General features: G+C 42.6%; 2 protein-coding genes and 1 non-coding gene across 3 annotated transcripts; 1 reads left to right on the forward strand and 2 right to left on the reverse strand.

Moving 5' to 3' along the window:
- Window positions 1–1,390: 1,390 nt before the first annotated feature.
- Window positions 1,391–4,677, forward strand: LOC131249853 (RPM1 interacting protein 13-like). The gene is made up of 3 exons (XM_058250600.1): window positions 1,391–1,667; window positions 2,176–2,262; window positions 4,070–4,677. The coding sequence occupies exons 1-3, from the start codon at window positions 1,437–1,439 to the stop codon at window positions 4,187–4,189; spliced, it is 438 nt and encodes a 145-aa protein (XP_058106583.1). The 5' UTR covers window positions 1,391–1,436; the 3' UTR covers window positions 4,190–4,677.
- TRNAD-GUC (transfer RNA aspartic acid (anticodon GUC)) lies at window positions 2,335–2,406 on the reverse strand. Its single transcript has one exon. It is a non-coding gene; the product is annotated as a tRNA-Asp (tRNA).
- A 273-nt stretch (window positions 4,678–4,950) lies between the features above and the next one.
- Window positions 4,951–18,576, reverse strand: LOC131248186 (uncharacterized). Its single transcript, XM_058248300.1, has 2 exons — window positions 18,384–18,576; window positions 4,951–5,186 (listed from the first exon to the last, which is right to left on the reverse strand). Exons 1-2 carry the CDS (start codon window positions 18,545–18,547, stop codon window positions 5,066–5,068), a joined length of 285 nt encoding a protein of 94 aa, XP_058104283.1. The 5' UTR covers window positions 18,548–18,576; the 3' UTR covers window positions 4,951–5,065.
- Between the last annotated feature and the right edge of the window lie 2,799 nt (window positions 18,577–21,375).

Consider the following 21,375-nt stretch of genomic DNA (forward strand, 5'->3'; position numbering starts at 1 on the left):
GGACTGCCGCGGCGGCGGTAGTGCCACGGCCTTCTATGACTTCTTTTTTTTTTTTTTTGCGATGTTACTTTGTAGGTCCCATCATGAGGTCTGTGTTATATCCAAGCCGTCCATCTATTTGGCGAGCTTATATTAAAGCTTGAGATGAAAAATAAGATAGATCTAACTATCAAGTGGACCACACTGTAAAAGGCAGTGGGGAATTGAACGCCTACCATTGAAACCCTTTTAGGGGTTACAGAATGTTGGATCATTATGAAATTTGTTTTTCCTCTTCATAAAGACCTTTGTGACCTTATGAATAGATTGGATGGAAAATAAATGTCACGGTGGGCCCCCCTACAAAATTTTTAACGGTGAAAATCAATTTTCCCGCTGCTTTGTGGTGTGGTCCAGTTGATCTTTGGATATGAATTTTTTTTTTTTTTTTTTGGGATAATGCTCCGAAATGATCTTGAAATATGGATGAACGTTGTGGATATAATAAATACATAGCTGTGGGGCCACGTAACTTTGATCGCTTTTGAGCCGTTCGTACAACTCTCGTTTGGAGGAGCGTCAGCGCTCGTCTCGAAAGGAAGGTGGGGGTATTTTCGTCCTGAAATTCTGACTCCGTACGAAGAGGTCCAATTGCGTATTCTAAGTTTGTATTGCTTCAAAAACCACTGGATAAAAGGTGGGGTGCACAGTCGTAAATTTCTCTATCTGATCTTTAGATTCTGATTCGGAATCAGTGTCCTGAACAATCTAGTCGGTTTTATTTGGATTAATGCCTTCCGCGTATGAGATTTATAAGTGCCTTAGTATCAAGTGCATACACGGCCTGAGTATCATTCTCCTCTTTATTGTGCGAGTGCACGGGCACGGGGATTTTCTGCGCAGGGATGCTGTGTGGGACCTACAGTGACTTTTGTAAGAAATCCACCACGTTAATCCGTTTTTCAAGCTCATTTTGGGACATGAAAACAAAACTTAAGTGGGTCACACGAGAGGAAAAAATAGGGATTCAATGATCATCGTTGAAACATTCGTATGGCCATCGAATATTTTTAACGGTTTGGATATCATATAAACATCAGTGGGAATGACCTTATTAACGGTTTGGATATCATATAAACATCAAGGTAGAGCCCAGGAAGGTTTCAACGGCAGACATTTCTTTCCCCAATTTTACCTCTTGTGCGGCCCACTTTTGATATGGATTCACCTTATTTTTTGTAAGATATACTAAAATGAGCTCTCAGAACGGATGGACGGGGTGGAATTCTCACAAACATCACGGTGGGCCCCACTGAGTATTCGTGCGCAGGAACTTCCCGTGAAATGCTTTGGCAGGAAATCCGCGTCCCTACAATACGCCGGTTCGACTGCCCTTGGAACCTTAAAAACGAAAAAGTATAAAAGAAAAGAATCCATCGGAGTTACTCTGGAGTCGGATGGATAAGAAAAGGAAGGTGGGCATGGACGGTGAGGATGGATCTTACGCTATTAATCCTTCTGATCTCAAGGGATTCGACGGTGATGATGGATGCTACGAGCTTAATCCTTCTGATTTCAAGGGATTCGACGGTGATGATGGATGTTACGTGATCAGCCCCTCTGATTTTAAGTGCAAGAAATCGCTCCTAGGCTTGGAAGATATAGCTATCATTGCCGAGAAAGGACCGGTAATTTTCTACAGAGAATTTTATATTTACATACGCCCTGATTGATAGAAACACCATTTTTTCTCAACTTTTTGGTAAGAAAGCAGTACAACTTTGTACGATGATACCAAACGGGGAGGGTGTAAATAGTGGCTGCCTTCTATTAGTTCATCACTTCCCCTCGGATTGACAATGGTGATAGTTAACCACCATTTAAAAACTGGTGGCGACTCATCTGCTGTAAAAGTATATCAATGTAAATCAATCCAGGCCATGTGTGATGGATCACAACCCGATTGGTGAACTCTCGAACAATCCTAACCATCCAATTACCTGTTTTCAATGTATGGTTAGAACTAATATGACGAATGGTCGAAAATCAGATGGCTAGTATAATCTGGATGTTGCGATTTTCACCGCCATAGTCCATCCAAAATAATGTCCACGATTTGAACCGTCCTGATCACGCGTACAGTTTAGCCGGGTTTCCCCATTATCAATAGATGATGAGCGGTTTTGATGAAAATAGGTGCCGTTGAGGGACTATCCACATCCAAGACATCTCTGCTTCAGCTTTCCCTTCCACAGCACTCCTCATCAAAGCTACTGCACCAAAGTAAGGCCTCTTTCTTCCTTTTCCTAAGCAAAAGATCAGAATAAATGGAAATGATTTTTTTTTTTAAAAAAACGCCGTTGCCGGGGATCGAACCCGGGTCACCCGCGTGACAGGCGGGAATACTCACCACTATACTACAACGACCTTGTTGGAATATGGTGATGATAAATTTTATTTAATGAATATCTTCATCAGTCACACTTCAACTGTCATCCTCACCATTGGATTTTAGATTTGAATATAATACATCGAAAATTTTCTTTTTTATATTTTATATTTATCCATCTACACATTTTGATGATTAGAATCATCCGTAAGCATTGATTGTAGCATCTAAAACATGGACGGTTACTATCATCAGAACCATTTCAGCTTGTAGGCCCTCATGTACTGATGGTCTTCACATGAATAGGGACCCCATTGCATTTCTCGTCTACAGTTGCTTGTAGATACACTGTCAAGAAGAAACCACGGTCCAGGTTTGACAGAAAAAACACCAAATGTGTCTGGTTATCAAATCAACGGTCTGGATCGCCGGACCATGGACCACACTTGTCGAGTCTATAGTTCTCCCCTCCACGAGGATATGCACGGTGCACGAAGGTTTAAGATTGAACGTGGCAACCTTGTTCTGATGTGGCCCACTGGACAGACCAGAGACCACGCTCCAAAAGCTTCCACGATTGGAAGATCCTAGCCACTAATTTTAAACCTCTTTTCGGTGATGGAGTGCTGCATTCCTCATTTCCTATTCTTTGAAGTGAATCATATTATCAACAGATCACAACTGGACGGTGTTCCGAAGTGAGCATCCAAATACCTTGATGTTTTTAACGGGTGGGATCAACTGGAGCGCACTCACCACCACCGTGTATTTTATTTTATTTTTGCATATCCACACCGTCCATCTATTTTTCCATCTCATTTTTTGAGGCGATCCCAAACATTAAAAAGATCCAAATCTCAGATGGACCATACCACTAGAAACAGTGCCAAATGACCATTAAAAACTTTTTGTGGGCCACAAAAGTTATTGGTCAAGCTAATCTTTGTATTTTCCCTTCATCCAGGTCTTCTTGACATTATCAACAGGTTGGATGGCAAATAAACATTACAAAAACCTTAAGATGGGCCCTTTAGAATTTCTAATGGTGAGGCACTCAATCACCACTGTTTCCTATGGTGTTGTCCACCTGAGATTTGGATCTGCTTAATTTTTGGGACTACGGCCTAAAATGGGCTGGACAAACGGCGTGGATATACAACACTTCATCAAGGTGGGCCCCACGTTAACACCCAATCTGCTCCCTTTCTACACAAGCTGCTCCTATAACTGGGGTGTACAAATACAATGCGTCCCACTGAAATCCGGGGGACTGCTAATATTCAGGCCTGTGGTTTCCTCCTCACAGTACACGTGGCTATCATTTCCAATGATCAGGACCCTCCATATGGCGGGCCCCCAAGCTATAGAAAGTTCGATAATTGGACCGCTCTGACCATCCAGTTGTGATCGTTGCTCTAACAATTCCTTTCTCAGGCCTATCGGCTCATTCCAGCCCACCATGGTCAAGACTCCAAATTCAAAAAACAAATATGCATTAATCAAAGGTTGTGACCGTTGAATCACATTCGAATTTAGGATCATAAACATCAAGAGAGGGACCCACGATCAGACGGTTTAAGTAATATGTTTTCCACGTGTACAATGTTGAAGTAAGCATGTGAACGATCTCATTACATTAATTAGAGCTGTTGATTCTTCTAATCTTAACTAATGCATCCGTCATGGATGATTTGATTACAGTGCTACTGCTACGTATGTGAAACAAGGGCTCCGTGTCTCGACTGGTTGGGAAGTGAAGGGCATTGTCATGTGACCAAGGTCTCCAAGGAAGACACTGTCTACAACTCCATACGAAAATAGAACTTTTGTTTAGAAAGAGACATTTGAAGAAGGAAACATATGCATGGGATTCAATTTCTATAAAAGCAGTGGTCGTGTAGAATCTAGGCCATTCATCTTGTGGGACTTGACAAGGATGAGGCGTACAATCAAAATCCCAATGAAAATCACATTGAGCGTATCTTACTTTGACATGGATGGCACTGAGCTTTTGTAGGGTGTGGTTTTTTAGCATATGACCCATCCATATGAGGGCCCAAATACATCAATGGCTCTGATCTCAGAGTGCCTTTTATAACTAAATCTGTTGCAAGTGATCCTTCCCAGATTCTGTGTATGAAGGTTAGAATTTAGAAACATACATGCATTCAGGGTAATTGGAATTCAGAGAATACTCTCTAGATGAATTTGATTTCCTTGGAAATGAGTTTGTTGTTGTTGTTTGTGTAGATGGTTCCATTTCCAAGGTTTTATTCAAAAAATGAAGCCAGGGGGTAGATTCCCTTGGATATTGATTTCTCCCTAAATATTTTAAACCTTGATTTCCAAGGTCATGATGAATGGCTCGTCCTTCAACTATTCACCTTTTAACATTTCCATAAAAAATGATATTGTTGGATTCCACATATGCATGGTTGCATGAATGATGCATGGGCATCCATTAATGAGTGCATGCTGCAGTTCTTAGATGTGAATACAGCATGCAGATAGAATTATCTGGTCAGGGTTGCATGAATTCTGTTGTGCAGTTGTGCGTAAGGTAACAGAAGAAGAAAAAAGGAGAAATAAATTGTAGCTTTTGCATTTACAAAGCCATCTGATAACAGATGATATATATCTATTAACATAGGTTATTTCACTTATTCTACAATCCAAGTCTAGGGCAATCAAGAACAATTACTCGTCGAATGAAACATGGAAATCAGTGGTGCAGCCTGATGCATCTGGGTCTTCGGCTCCGCAGCAGTCATAGAACTTGGCAGCATAGGGAGGATCGTCAGGTCCCAGCTCATAGTACCTCCAACAACACAAGCATAAAAGGCCAGTTCAGCAAACATGTGAAACAAAGAAGATCAGAACTCTTTTTCTGGTTTGATAAGCTAAATGTGGCTGAGCTAGCAGAATTGCTTATGAGATATCCGATAAAGCTAGTCAGGAAAGGAGCCTCCTACTGTTTGGGGGACCAGATACGAGCAGGGACCAGGCAAATATTTTATGATTTGGGCCCTTTATTCCTCTATGAAGATTCACTACTCTGTGGTCCCTTTATTTTATTTTATTTTCCTGGACTAAAAAAAAAGGGCCTGAGAGACAGCCTCGTTCGTGAACAAATCTGCACGAGCATTGCCTTTCAATGGTTCCATCAACCCATTCAATTTTCAAACATTATATCTTTCACTTTCCATAAAGTCGACAAGTTCTACAACCTCCCTCGGAACTCTTGAACTGAATTGGGTCCTACTCTGTAGGCTGAGCTGTCCATGTTTACCAAGATGGAATGCGGATAATGAAGCTGCAATGTGGTGGGTCTCATGTTGGATGAACTTCAACACGTTATGGAAAATCATACCCTGGGTCTATGTTGATTACAGAATGCACAAGGCGACAGAGACTAGGAAGACCAAAGACATGGACCATTTAGGCAGGTGTTGACACAGCATAACTTCAAAAGCTGCCAGCTTCATGCTATTGCTGTGACTGTTGGCTTTCCTTCACAAAGGACTTGTGTGTGGAGGACATTGCTCTGCAACCAAATATTTGTTCTCGTCTCTAATAGGACCAGATAAAATCCGGCGTGTTAAGTAATGGGGGTTGTTCAATACCCTCTAAAGCATCATGCATGGGATATTGGGATGTTCCACCTCTCTATCCTCTTCTTTCAAAGGTTCTTCAGGCTCCTCATGAATGACCTCCTCACAAAGGTTGAGAATCTAAGTTCGGATACACAGCTACCAATTGGCATTTTCCTCCAAACTTTTAGCAAGAGAAATTGCCACAACCTCTCTTCAACATCTAACCTATGTTCTTAGTCACCTAGGACCATATTTTGCATTCTCCTGGGCTATTACCACTGGCTATCATGAGAGGTTTCTGACTACTCTCAATGCGTGGCACAAAGGGGCGAGGTGTGGAGCTAGTGGATATCAGTTTGGATGCCTCGTATCACCCTGCTTGAAAATTGTCAAACCTCGCAGCATCTTTTGTTAACTGTTCCTGGACCCGTAGTGAAATCTGATAGGCCTCATTAACATTTCTCGGCCTAACCACTACCATCTTCTTCTGATATCTTGTCTCTCAATCCATTACAGTATCAGACAACTGACTACATGCTGGTCTCTGTCAACTCACACCAAACTGTCAAGTCATAGTACTTCTCTGTGTGCTTTTCGGAGGTAAGATTTCCCCGTGTAGGCTCAAGAGAACCTGACATAATGTGGCCTGATAATCCAAAGGTAGGAACCTCCATTTCATTCTCACTTTCATTTCCTTCCATGTAGATATGGTAGGGAGACCTAGGTCATCAAGACTTTTCTTACTACCTCCACCCACGTCCTTTTGAGCCTTCCCCTTGACCTTTTAGAGCCTTCAACTTGTACCATTCACGCCTTCTAACAGGCGCAATTCTTGGTCTCCGTTGCAAATGACCAAACCATCTGTCTACTTTCCCTCATCTCATTACCTAGTGGTGCTACTCCTAAATTCCCTGTAATGCATTCATTTCTAATTCTATCCTTGTCTTGCCACTCATCTATCTCAACATCTACACATCTTGTGAACACATCATTCCTTAACTACAGAACATTTTGTCTCATAAAGCATGACTGATCTTATAGCCATCCTACAAAATTTCCCTTTCAATTTGAGTTGTACACAATGACAATCACATAAAACTCTAGAGGCACATCTCATTTCTTCCACCTCGCTTGAATACTATGGGCAACATCCTTCCACCCACTCTCATGAGGTATAAATCGTTTAGATTTTGAAGCACCCCTCCATAGATCTAGCTTTGTGTTTATGCCCTCCTTCGTCCTGTCAATCAAAACTATGTCATTTGCAAACAACATACAACACGGGATCTCTTCTTGCAAATGCCTCATTAACTCGTTCAAAACTGATGTGAAAATGTATGGCTCAATGCCAACCCCCTGATGCAAGCCTCTAGTAATTAGGAACTCACTATGACGAACCCAACCAATATGCCAAAAGCCCCCAGACTGATGGAATGCACCAAGTTAGGCTGTTAGACCCTTGGGATTGTAACATTCCACCACGCTCTGCAATCAACTTATGCGGTGACACACTCTATAGTGGCACTCACTTTGACCTCTTTTCCAGGTAGCCCTTTAGCTGCACTTTGGTTGTCCGGGTAACCATCTTTATGTCATGGTAGCTTTCACTCTAGTCCAGGTTACCCTTTTCATAGGTCGTGCCTTCCACGACTCAAACATAGGATGTGGTGTTTGCTCTGATACCAATTGTTAAGAACCCAACCAATACGCCAAATGCCTCAGGACTTATGAAAAACTGGTTCTTAAACCATTAGGATTGTAACATTCCACCATGATCTGCAGCCGACAACCATAGTGGCCCACTCTATGGCAGCACTCACTTTGGCCTCCTTTTCCAAGTAGCCATTTCCACTCATGGCAGCTACACTCTAGTTGTCTAGGCAGTCCTCTCCACTCATGGTGGTTGCACTTAGCCTATCTAGGTAGAGCCCTCTCCACATTGTGGCGACTTTCACTCTGGTTCAAGTTGCCCTTTTCATAGGTCACCCCTTTTGTGACTTGAATACAAGACGTGGTATTGGCTCTAATACCAATTTTTAAGAACCTAACTAATACACCAAAAGTCATAGGACTAATGGAACGCGTCAAGTTAGGTTATTAAACCCTTGGGATTGTAACACTCACTTGCCTCTCCAGTAGTGATCATCACATTTGTTACTACTCCATACATATCTTTATTCATGTCAATATATTCTCTTGAAACTCTTTTATTTCCCAACACTGACCAGAGTAACTCTCTACAGGCCATATTTAAGCTTTCTTTAAGTCAATAAGACTGTGGAGATCCTCCTTCTCCCTATATTTCTTCATCAATTGTCCAAGTAGGAAAACAACTTTAGCGATAGACCTTCCTAGCATAAGACCAAACTGATTTTCTGATACATTCATCTCATTCTTTAGTCCTTGCTCAATCACTCTTTTCCAAAGTTTCATATTATGGCTCATAAGTTTAATCCCACAATAATTACTGCTACTCTCTGTCTCCTATAAATAAGTATAACACCCTGATCCATAGCTCAAGTGGTAGACTAAGTGAAAGATACCTCATTTCAACACTGAGGTCTTGGTATCGATCCCTAGTGGGGGTGGCTAACAGTGAAGTGTGATTTGACAGTGAGGTGTACTAACAAGCTAACAAAAAAAAAAAAAAAAGTATGACAATACTTTTCCTCCATTCGTTTCACATTTTCTTCAATCTTACAATATTGTTGAACAACTTTATCAACCAAAATAACCTCTATTTGCATACAATCTAGCCCAAAGGCCTTTCTTGTTTTCATCTTTCTCAAAACTTCTTTCACTTCAGATATCTTAATCCTGCAAATGTATCTATTGAATCCAATGCCATTTAAGTTTATGGTTCCTTCTATCCCTATACTTCCCCACATTTCATTGATTTTGTTGTCCTTGACTAGCACCCCTTGGTCATCGTTCTTAATGCATTTAACATGATACAAGTCCCTACGCTCCATGTCTCTCATTTTTGCAAGTTTAAAGGCATCTTTCTCACCTTCTCTTGTTCCCAACCCAATATATTGTAAAGATCATCCTTAAGTTTCGCTTCACTTACTACTTTTTGGGGCCGGATCTCCAAAGGTGAGATTTTTGCAAAGAAAGATAAAAAGGAAAAACGACGACCGCGATCACCGACGAGCAGCGACAACGACCGTGATCACCGATGCGCAGCGACGAGCCGACGAAGACAACTAGCATCGGAGACGATGGCATAGACATAGGAGGTTACAATGTCAGCAAAGTCGAGGGAAGCCTTCGAGGGATCCAAAAACACTGACGCATGTGGTGGGAGCTCAGAAGGAGGCCCTTCAGAGCCCGAGGGGTTGATCGGGAAAGGAGAATGGAACCAGGTAGTGCAGCAGAAGAGGAATAGGGCCTCTTACGGCACCAAATCAAACAGAGTCACAACCTATCCGACCCTGTTCGTGAGAGGGTACCTGAAAGGATGGCTCCCCATAAACCTCTCTCGTGACTTTGGCAGAGTAGGGCGGTGATGGACGTGGTTATGCCAAGGGACAAATCCAGTGGCAAGTGTAGGGGTTTCGCCCTCATCAAGATGTGCTCAGAGGCTGAGCTAGCCAGAGCAGTTCTCATGCTCCATGGAGAGAGCTCCAGCGGGAACTCGCTGCTGGTACAAAAGGCGCGCTTCAGACCGGATCGGCAACCTAGGAAGCTAGACCCCCCACCCCATGCCCCTTCAAAGAGGGCACAAAGGCTCCCCCGCCCAGAAGGTGCTTCCAACATTAACACCCGCTCTTTCAAGGAAATTCTTCTTGATCGAGCAGGGTCAACAACCTCGATGCCGCCTCTCCACCCCATCCACCCCTCCTCATCGGCGTCCCCAAAGCCGATACAGTCTTCAAGCCACAATCCAAAGAAGGTAGACCTAGCGCAAGGATTGCACATCTCACAAGAGCGATTGGAAAAATCTAGAAAGGATCTAAAGGACTCGGTGGTTATCACTACCAAAGAGGGGGTATCCATCCCTCGAGTCAAAGAATGGATCGATGGGTGCACGAGGATCCGGCCAGATTCTTTCGACATCAGACCTATCGGGCATAACGAGCTATGGTGTTTAATCGCTCCGGGGTCGGGCTTGGATAACTTGCTCATGGCAGGGGCGATTCGCATAGACGGCCCAGTCCTTCAAGTCCAAAACTGGGAGGATTTCTCCATGTTTGGAAAGGAGAATGTTTGAATCCTCAATTGGCAGATCCCCTTAGAACTTTGCTTCGAAGACTTCTTCACCTCGGCTGCTTCGTCTCTCGGGACCTTCATAGAACTCGATCCCCTGACGAAGAACGATAAAGAAATGGGCGTCGCCAGGGTGCGTATCCGACGGAACAAGGGTGAAACGCTTCCAAGTCACATCCAAGTCTTCGTTGAAGGAAGAACGCTCAACCTCCCCATCCAGAGGGAGGAGCACGATAGGCTTGTACCAAGGTGGAGTGAGCAGTGGAGAGCAAAGATTGCAGGGTCGACGATGTTCCAAGGATAGGACGGAGCACGAAACCTATGCTCCCGAGGCGCACCAAACCTTTTTTCGCCTGCCACAGCTGTAGGAACTGACATCTCGAGCAGTCCCCCATCCCGTACAGAGACGCGTGTCACCATCGAGTTGATGCTTGGCTTGAAACACAACCCTCTCCACACACGCGTTATCCCAGTTTCTATCTCGGGCATCGATCTCAACATAGCATCACCACGTCGTCCCGGTTCGATGGAAAGGAGGGCCGAGAACACGTTAGTGGGTTGACGGTCACTCCCATCGCACGCGTGGGATCTCTCCTATCTCGAGAGCCCCTTGTGCGAGACCCGAATCCGACAATGGCCGAATAAATGAACTTCCATTTGGGCCTCATGAGTCGGGTCCAGGCCTGACGACTTCGGATAGCCTTTTAAACTTAAACCATCCTACCTCACCAGACCCGGAACCCCAATGCGTTCTGATTCCATTCCATCTAAGAGACAAGGGATCTATTCAAATATCCCAAGTCCAACTGTTGTCGCCTCTCAGGATAGCCATGGCGCTGTTCCTGAGATCAATCCCACCAGCTCAAACAGACCTCGGCCCTTTAACGTCGGCGCAAAGTTTGATTGTTTCTCCATGCAATCGGAGAATCCCTTTACGCCGATATCCACTCTCCATTCCAGCCCATCTGCATCCTCTGATCAGATGAACCAGGGTCTCCTGACGCTGTTTCAGGAGGACTGCGGAATCAAGGTCATCGAAGCTGAGCCCCTTCAGTGCTACACAGGCTCAGACATAGCTCCCATCAAAGGAGATGGGCTCATCTTCATCGACACTGCCCTCATAGCAAGGATACTCGATGCAATCCACAAGAAAAAGTGGATCAGGGATGTGATCAGCCATGTGGGGAGATCCCTGGGTCTGTCCTTTGGGGACTGCCCCGAGGACTTCGTGGCTTTATTCTAGTGCGTGGAATCAAGCGGAAGGCCCCTCTCAGCCTCACCTTCCCCCCGTCGTCGACCTTCCAGATCAGGGCGCAACAGGTATCAGCAGCACCCAAAATCGCAATCCAGCCTTTGGATGAACGCGTTCAGAAAATTCAAGATCAGCACCTGTATTCCGCAATCTCCTTCCGCTTTGCTGCCATTTTGTCACGGGATTAAGTTTGGTAAAAACCAAACTCAGGTTTGGCGTATGACGCTTCTTGCAATTTGGTGGTCAATTTGGGAAGAAAGAAACAACAGGTGTTTCAACGACAAAAGCTCCTTGTTTCATGCCGTCTGGGAGAGGGTTACTAATCTGGTTGTTGAGTGGTCTATTTTAGTTGATGGTCTCTCTAGTCATGACCTTTTGTTTTTAATTTCCTAGTTGTTATGCCATCTCAGCAGTCCTTTTTGTATCTTTTTTCCCTTTCTTCAATGAATTCTCCTCGTTATCTTTATTTTTTTAAAAAAAAAAATCGCAATCCAGCGAGCCAAGTTCGATCAGCCTATCAATGGTTATTCAGAGTAATCGGGGCAATAGGGTTACCAAATGAAGATCATCTCTTGGAATATAAGGGGAGCGGGGTCCAAGCAAAAGCGGTGCCTCATCAAAGATTTATGTAGCAGGCAAAATCCAGATATCATTTGTATGCAGGAGACCAAAGTCCAAGCATTCGACAACAAACTGATGGGCACGTTATGGAGCGCAGCAAACGTAAAATGGTTAGTGTTGGACTCGATTGGCAGCTTAGGCGGCATTCTTCTAGCATGGAGGTTGTCCCGGTGGACTCTGCAGAGAAGCAAGATAGGCATGTTCTCTACCTCTACTATTCTGCAAGAGACAGGGTCAAGAGTTCAGGTCCTGGTTGCCGCAGTATATGGGCCAACTTCGGATGCTAGTAGGGCTGCTTTCTGGGAGGAACTGCGCCTCATCTGTCAAAGCTTCAATGGTCCTCCCTGTATCGCGGGGGATTTCAACGTCATCAGATCAGTAGCTGAGAAATCCCATGGGAAGAGCAACACTCCCGCAATCAGGGTGTCCCGTATCGGCCGTTACGTGATACGGGGCCGTAACAGCCACCCCACCGATTTTGTAGCCGTTACGGAGCATAACGGCTGTTACTACACAGTAACGGCCAAGGCGTAACAGTCAGAAAACGGTCACTTTTTTTTTTTGACTTTTTAAAGCTCGTTTTTCCACTTTTTTTGAAACTTCTTTCTTCCAAACTTTTCCTAAATCATTCTATTACTATTTTCGACCAATCTTAGCTTGATATTTTAGACAAATACAACTTATATCAAGGATTTTATTGATTCGAAGCTTCGTTGGCCATTTTCCAGAAATTCCTCAAAAATAGGTATTTATACTTTTTTATTGAATGTTTTACTGTTTTAATGGTAGAATATGATATGTTAATCATAGTAGAACATGTTAATGTGCATTTTACAAATTCTTGATCTCATTTTATATATTTTTAAAATTTTTTTTTACATTTACGTACTATTTTCGGCCCTTTTTTTTGAAATTTCGAAAAATCATTTTTTATTGAATGTGTTGCTGTTTTAATGATAGAATATGATGTGTTAATCATAGCAGAACATATTAATGTGCATTTTACAGATTCTTGATTTCGTTTTATATTTTTTATATATATTTTTTTCTATTTACGCGCTATTTTCGGACATTTTTTTGACAATTCGAAAAATCATTTTTTATTAAATGTTTTGATGTTTTAATGATAGAATATGATGTGTTAATCATAGTGGAACATGTTAATGTGCATTTTACAGATTCTTGATATCATTTTATATTTTTTTATATTTTTTTCTATTTACGCACTATTTTTGCCACAGGTATGTTAAATAAATTGTGAAAAATAATTGCAAACACCTGCACATGTAAGATATTTTCATATTACATTCATTTTAATATATCTATCATTGATAGTAGATAGTTAGAAAATTAAATATATGAGTTTTGCAGTGAAATCTAAGTTGTCTGGTTCATCAATTCATCAGACAATCCGATACAACTTTTCACCAAAGAGTGGACCGTTACACCACCATAAATATGTTCCAATTTATAAATGAATGCATATTTGGAATGCTTAGAATATTCCAGATTTAATCCATATTTTTTCATATATTTTTGGCAAAAAAAAAAAATTGCACCGTTACGAACCGTTACGCCCCCGTATCCGTATTAGTATCAGAGGGCACCGTTATGCCAACCGATACTGATATGGGATACCTTGCCCGCAATGGCATTCTTCTCGCAATGGATTGAGGATCAGGAGCTGATCGACCTGCCTCTGCTAGGTGCCAGATTCACCTGGTCTAATGGCAGCGCCTCATCGATCCTATCTCGGTTGGATAGATTCCTTCTATCAAATGATTGGCTCGATCTCTTCGCTGCAGTCTCCTAGTCAGTCCTTCCCAGAGTAACGTCCGACTACTCTCCCATCCTTCTATCGAATGTGGAACACAATTGGGGGCCAAAGTCCTTCAGGTTTGATTCATCTTGGTTTAAAATAGAAGGATTCTAAATGTTAGCTGAATGGTGGGCTGCCTTTCAGGATGATGGTTTCGCAGGGTATTCCTTGTTTTTTAAACTCAAGCAGCTGAAGGGCCACCTAAAGCAATGGAAGTAGACAACATTCCGCGGTAGAGAGCAAGAAACAAAGGAGCTACTAGCCGAGCTACATAAGATAGATCAGAAAACCGAATCCTCCCCCTTGTCCCCTGCGTTGATGAGAAGCAGAATCCAGCTGATCCAATCCCTATCCTCAAGGGCCCTCGAAAAGGAAATAGCCTGGAAACAGAAGTCAAGAGCAAAGTGGATCAAGGAGGGCGACAAGAACACCAGCTACTTCCACAGAATTGCCAACATTCATGCCAGCTGCAACAAGATTTCCAGTGTTATTGTGGAAGGAATCAGAATTGAAGACGAGGAATCCATTGCTGAAGAGGCAATCTCACTTTAGCTCCCTCCTGAAAAGCGAAGAATGGCAGCGTCCAAGCCTGGATCACCTCTAGATATATAGCAACTCGTCGGATGAAGCCTCTCAGCTGGAAGCACCATTCTCGGTCGAAGAGGCGAAGTTTGCAATTGATTCTCTTGGCAACGAAAAGGCCCCAGGGCCGGATGGTTTTCCCATTTTGTTTTTCCAACGTTTTTGGGAGGTCATAAGTGCAGATGTGATGGCTTTTTTCAAGCAGTTATTTGATAGAGGCAGATTGTCCAAAGGTTTAGGAGCATCCTTTATCGCCCTTATTCCCAAAATGACAAGGGCTGCCTCCTTCAACGACTTCAGACCGATCAGTTTGGTAGGAGGGCCATACAAAATACTGGCAAAAGTCCTCACCTCTCGGCTCAAGCAGGTGATCAGTAGGGTAATTTCAGGCCACCAAAGTGCCTTCATAGCCGGGAGACAGATAATCGACAGCGCGTTAATAGCAAATGAGTGTCTTGATTCTAGCCACGGGTCCGGGGTGAAGAGTTTGGTGTGTAAGTTAGATATCAAGAAAGCTTAAGATCATGTCAATTGGAATTTCCTTAACTACATGATGAAGAGGATGGGTTTTGGGGACAAATGGCGCAGGTGGATAAGAGAATGCATAGGTTCAGCGTATTTCTCAGTGCCTCCTAAATGGATCTCCCAAGGGGTTCTTTAAGAGCTCTAGAGGCTTAAGGCAAGGCGACCCCCTGTCCCCTTTTCTTTTTCTCATGGTGGTCGAGGCCTTATCAAAGCTCCTTCTAAAAGGTCTTTCAGCAGGCATCCTAGGAGGCATTCAGTTCACAGATGATACGCTAATTTTTTCTGAAGCTAGCCCTGTTTAGCTGCAAAATCTGCGGACCATTATTTGCTGCTTCGAAGCTGTGTCAGGTTTGAGAGTTAATCTCGCCAAATCGAAGTTACTCGGGGAAAACTTAGAGCCCGAGGAGCTCGAGTCCTTCGCTAGCATCCTCCATTGCTTACCTGTTGCCCTCCCGACTACTTTTGTGGGGTTGCCTTTATGCATAGGCAGCCCTCCAAAGTCCCTCTGGGAGAAGATTATATCCAGAATTCAAATACTTGGCAAGATGGAAATGTCGATACTCATCGCTGGGAGGTCGCCTCACTCTCATCAAGGCGGCCCTGTCGAATTTGCCAATCTACTATATGTCCCTGTTCAGATGCCCATGCAAGATTATATCATCTATCAATAGACTAAGACGTGACTTCCTCTGGCACGGCAAGGAGGAGAGGAAGCTCCATCTCTTGCGATGGGAAGAGGTGTTCTAGCAACATAAAGCAAGAGGGGCTGGTGTGAAGGACTTAAAGGTGATGAACCGGGCTCTTCTTGGCAAGTGGATTTGGAGACTAGGGACAGAAAATGGGTCCCTGTGGATTTGGAGACTAGGGACAGAAAATGGGGCCCTGTGGAATTTGGTCATTAAAGGTAAATATGGAATGTCTGCGGGTGGCTGGTGGACCAAGGAGTCCTCACTTTACAAGGCGTCGGCAATTTGGAAAGGAATCTTAAAGCAGCATCAAGTCGTGTCGAGAGGTGTGGCCTTTGAGTTGGGTAAAGGAACTAGAATTTGATTTTGGACAGACCTCTGGATCGGCTCCTCCCCTCTAAAAGAAAGATTTCCTAATATTTATCTCTTAGCCCCCTCAAAGGACTGCTTTGTAGCTAATTGTTATGACCTCCAAGGCAATAACATCGTGTGGAATCTGCCAACCAGGCGTAACTTGCAAGATTGGGAGGTCGCTGAATACACGGAATTGCTAAGTTGCGTAGCCGCAGTCTCTCCAGATCAGTCCGCTGAAGATTCCTTAACCTGGAGCTTGGCAAAAGATAGCTCGTTCTCGGTTAATTCATTGTACAACTCTCTTCTCATTAGTCCAGTGCCCCCTGAAGCTTAGAAGGTTCATCGGATCTGGAAGTCCCTGGCCCTGCCAAAAATTCAGGTGTTCGGTTGGCTCGCATGCAAGCAAAAAATCCTAACTGTTGACAATTTACGCAAGAGAGGTATGGTCCTTGTTAACATTTGTCTCTGCTGGATGCGGAATGAAGAAACTGTGGATCATCTCCTATTCCACTGCCCTTTCTCTTCTCAACTCTGGGCTGATTTCTGCCTCCGGTTTAACGTCAGTTGGGTTGCTTCTAGCTCAGCAGCCCATTTCTTTCAAGCCTGGCATGGGGTCAGCTTCGGCAATCTCAGAACCATCCTGTGGAGGATGGGCATCCTCGCAGTCTGGTGGGCAGTTTGGGAGGAAAGAAACCAGATATGTTTCTCGGACGTATCTAGTTCTGCTCACGTAGTTATTTCTAGAGCTAAGCGTTTGCTGGCGGAATGGGTGTCCCAAACAGATATGCTAAAGGGTCAGGATTTCTCTTTTATTGGCATGTAATGGTGTTGGTTTCTAAGGAGTTTCTGCCCTCTCAGCAGATTTTCCTCCATTGTCTTATCTCCTTTTTATTATATATAATGTTACCTTTCAAAAAAAAAAAAAAAAAAACTTACTACTTTCTAGCAATCATTTTAGCATTTCTATTTTGTTCAAGATTTTCATTATTTCTAGTCTCTTGCCAGGCTTTGAAACATGAATGTTTTTCATTAATAGGTTTTTGTATATCATCATTCCACCACCAAGTTTCCTTATATGGTTGACCTTTCCCTCCAGATGGTCCTAAAACATATTTTGTACTTCCTTAATGCACTCGGCCATCTCATCACATAGAATGTTTACTCCTTCCTCAACATTCCACTTTCCTTCTTCCATCAATTTATTTCTAAATAATATTATTCTCCTTCTAAATTCTACCACCTAGTTTTTGAACATCAATTAATTTCATTTCGTTTCTTCCATCTCTTAATATGAACATCCATAACCATTAACCTATTTTGTGTGGTCAAACTCTCTTAGGTATACCTTGTTGTCCTTACACATTCATCATTTTGTCTTCCTATCCAGAAAGAAATCTATTTGGGTTGTATATGATCCACTTTTGAAATTACTAAATGTTCATCTCTCTTTCTAAAGTATGTGTTTACTAGAGCTAGATTGTATATCATAGCGAAATCAATGACAGCATATCATAGCTTCACCCGCCTCATTTTTCTCCCAAAACCATATCTTCCACGTACCCTCTCATATCCTCTACTTTCTTTTCCTACATGACCATGTAAGTCTCCTCCTACAAATATCCTCTCCATTCAAAATTTCTTGCATTAGTCCATCTATATCCCCCCATAACTGTCTGTTGATTTTATCATCTAATCCTGCCTGTGACGCATATGCACTAATAACATTCTCATCTCCTAAGACAAGTTTTTTTAACAAAATTAAATCATTTACTCACTTAACATCTACAACTTCATCCTTTAAATCTTTATCTACTACTATTCCTACCTCATTTCTATTATTGTCCTTTCCTATATTCCAAAGCTTATATCCATCAATTTTCTAGTTTTCACCCATTTCCACTTGTCTCCCTCAATGCAAGCTATATTAATTCTTCTTTGTTTCATCCTATCTATTAACTTCATACTCTATACTTCTGGAATATGGAATCTACAAACACCTATACTATGGAACCACCCGTTAGATCTCGGTCATGTTTGATGATCCAAGCCGTCAATCTGACAAGATGCACAGCTGATGGAGGCTGCGTTCAAAATCTTCAAGATTCAAAAATCGGAAAATTGCCTTATGAAACATGGTTTAAATTCAAATATGAGAGTTTGGGGTGGAGCATTCCATCTACTGTGAGGCCCATCATAGAAACATTTTGGACCATTGAAACAATCCTTGATCCAACGGCTCCACGTAGCTCTCTACTGGAATATTTCATCACATAGTTTAAGATGCGTAAATAGAAAAACAAGCCATAAGTTGGATTCATGTACCAGTGTTACAAAAAAGAAAAGTGGATTATTTGAATTGAGAGAGAGAGAGAACCTCTTTTGGTCGTCGTGTCTTCTGGAAACAAAGAAAGAAGGGTGGAACCTGCAAGAAGAAGGGGTATTAGATTTCAGATCGTACGTTTGCTTGCAACGCTTGCATGTCTTTTCAACCCTTATCTTCTCCACATCTTCTCTTTCTCCTCTCCCCCCATTTTCCATTTTCTTTTTCCTCTTCTCCTCCTCTTGCCTTGTTTTTCTATCCGAGAAAATTGTTGCTACTCCGTTAGACTATGGTCATCCGTGAGCATGCGCACGTGTACCATACACGTGGAATATATAACTGAATCTAATAAGTTCAAATTGTGGGTCCCACTTTTGATGGGTCATAGCCCAAAAACATTTTACACCTTGAGAATTGTATTGTGTGATTGTTGGTTAACACATAATGGACGGTTAAGATGAAACTATCGATGGTTGTAATTCAGTAAAAATGTCATCCTTTGATATTTCCGTCGTGGCTCATCACATCACTTGTATACACTCACCACAGTACAGATGGTGATCGGCAACAGACGAATTTATGGTTGACATTATGGATCCGGCGAAACGTGTGGACAGCGTGGATATAAGATCCATACATCAAGGCAACGCATCAACTCGGGTGTTTTTTTTTTTTTTCCTTTGTAACCTTATCAACAGGTTGGATGGAAAATAATGAGTATTCAGTCACCACAATTTCCTGTGGTGGGGTCCACTAAGATTTGGATCTGCTTCATTTTTGGGATCATTGCGTAAAATGAGCTGTCAAAACAGATGGACAGCGCATGTAAGGGACATACATCAAGGTGGGCTCCACAGCCAGGGATCCATTGTACCGAGAGGATCAACCGAAGCCGCGCCCGGGAGGGATGAAGTGAGCCCTAAAGTCCCAGGCAGGTACCGGAAAAATCTCTATGAGCCCACCATGATGTACGTGTATTATCCACGCTGTCCATCCATTTTTACAGCTCATCTTAAGGCATGATCCCAAAAAATGAGACTTATCCATATCTCAGGTGGACCACATCACGGAAAAAAGTGATGATTGAACGCCCACCATTAAAAACTGATCGGGGTTAGCGTTCAATCCATACTGTTTCCTGCGGTGTGGTACAACGGCCTCGTTCTTTGACTCATGCCCTAAAATAAGCACGTGGTCCCACGGAGATTTACCAGCACCGACCAGTAACATACATCGGTACTGGAGGGATCGCCACAGAATCCGAGTCCGATCTTCATGGTAGGGATGGAAACGGATTGGCTACTCCTCCATACACCAGCCAATGGCTGGTGGTCGGTGCTCCGTGGGCCCCTCCATTATGTATGTGTTTCATCTATGCCGTCCATCTATTTTAACAGATCATTTTACGATTTGAGACCAAAAATGAGGTATATCCCAATCTTAAGTGGACCACATTACAGGAAACATTGTTGAATGAGCATCGACTGTTAAAAAACATTTGGGGCCATAGAAGTTTTGGATCAAGCTGATTTTTGTTTTTTCCCTTCATCTGGGCCTGTATGACCTAATCAACCTATTGGATGTCAAATAAACAGTACAGTGGGCCTTAGGAGGATTTTAATGATGGATATCCCAATCACTATTTTTTCATGTGGTGTGGTCCACTGAGATTTATATACCTCTCATTTTTTGGGATCAAGCCATAAAATGATCTGTAAAAATGGATGAATTGAAAGGATGAAACACATACATCATGGTGGGCCCACAGAGCACCGACCATCAGCCACGGGGCTGGTGTAAGGGGAGTAGCCAATCCGTGTCCGGCAGGGATAGCCTATACAAGTGGCATGTTAGCAGGAAAGATGGTACGGGCGTCGTTCCTGTTTATAGCTGCTCCTTTATGCATTTACTACCGACAATACCCATTCTTTCCTAATTGAAAGAAGAGGGAACATAGATCTTCCACCAAGGCTGTATGGAGTTTCTTTCGATTCAATGATACCGCCTGCAACTGCATGGTTAAGGAAATAAATACAGAAACAGTCCGCATTCACTGAAAAAAGAAAGGCCAAAATTGGAGAGACGAGGGCTTAGTCCCAGTCTGGGCCATGGTGGGGGTAGTCTGGATGCCTATACATATATATGGGGCTAAATGTAAATGATTTACTATTTTTTCACATGTGGATCCGTTGGGGCACCAAATATCATGATAGTCAAACTAATCAATCATGAAATTTGGCACAACCAAACGTACCCTAAATATATAAGAAGTCAACCTGCATAATGACAACAGCCCTCGTAGAATTTGTCTGGGCAGCCAAACATTGCACCAGATTATATATATATATATATATATATACACACACACACACACTCCACCAACCAAAATAAAAAAATAAAAAATAATAATAATAAATAAATAAATAAACCTCTTCTAAACGTTAAATGCCTTTCAATTTCAAATTACCATTATATTAGGCGGAATGGCAGTAAATTCAGCTTTCCTCTGCCAAACAGGTTCTATAAAAGAAATGAAAAGAAAATGCCTGTTTGGTCGGTGGGATTAAATTGTATGGATTTGTATTAGATGAGATTAACACCTTTATTGCACAATGATTGTATGTCTAGAAATACCATGGTATTTTGGCCATCTAATCCCATGTTTGGGATTAAATTCTTGCATTGGAAAAACACTGGATTAAGCAAGATCCTGTTTGGTGGACCATGGAATTGTAATCAATGAACCAAATTTACAACATGTAGATCACTTGTACACACATATAACCAGAATGTCATGTGTAAGGGGCCTACATGAATGGACGGCATGGATAAAACACATGTATCAATATGGGGCCACACGTAGTGAATCTCAAAATCCACAGAAATCCCACATGGGACTAAATGCAATTCCATCAGACCTAATACTATCTAATATCATGCACCAAACTCCCAACAAAAGAACTTCGTTTTTAGGAAGACCACCAACCTACAGGTTTATTGCACGCCAGTAAATAAACACATGTCAGTTCAAAATTTTTTTTCGAAA

Source organism: Magnolia sinica, chromosome 6, assembly GCF_029962835.1.
Source record: "Magnolia sinica isolate HGM2019 chromosome 6, MsV1, whole genome shotgun sequence".
In the NCBI taxonomy this organism is placed as follows: domain Eukaryota; kingdom Viridiplantae; phylum Streptophyta; class Magnoliopsida; order Magnoliales; family Magnoliaceae; genus Magnolia; species Magnolia sinica.

Coding starts and splice junctions, on each gene's coding strand:
- LOC131249853 (XM_058250600.1), top strand. CDS start 1,437: ATGGATAAGAAAAGGAAGGTGGGCATGGACGGTGAGGATGGATCTTAC. Junction 1,668..2,175: donor TCATTGCCGAGAAAGGACCG/GTAATTTTCTAC, acceptor TGATGAAAATAG/GTGCCGTTGAGGGACTATCC. Junction 2,263..4,069: donor ATCAAAGCTACTGCACCAAA/GTAAGGCCTCTT, acceptor ATTTGATTACAG/TGCTACTGCTACGTATGTGA.
- LOC131248186 (XM_058248300.1), bottom strand. CDS start 18,547: ATGGAAAATGGGGGGAGAGGAGAAAGAGAAGATGTGGAGAAGATAAGG. Junction 5,187..18,383: donor AGACACGACGACCAAAAGAG/GTTCTCTCTCTC, acceptor GTGTTGTTGGAG/GTACTATGAGCTGGGACCTG.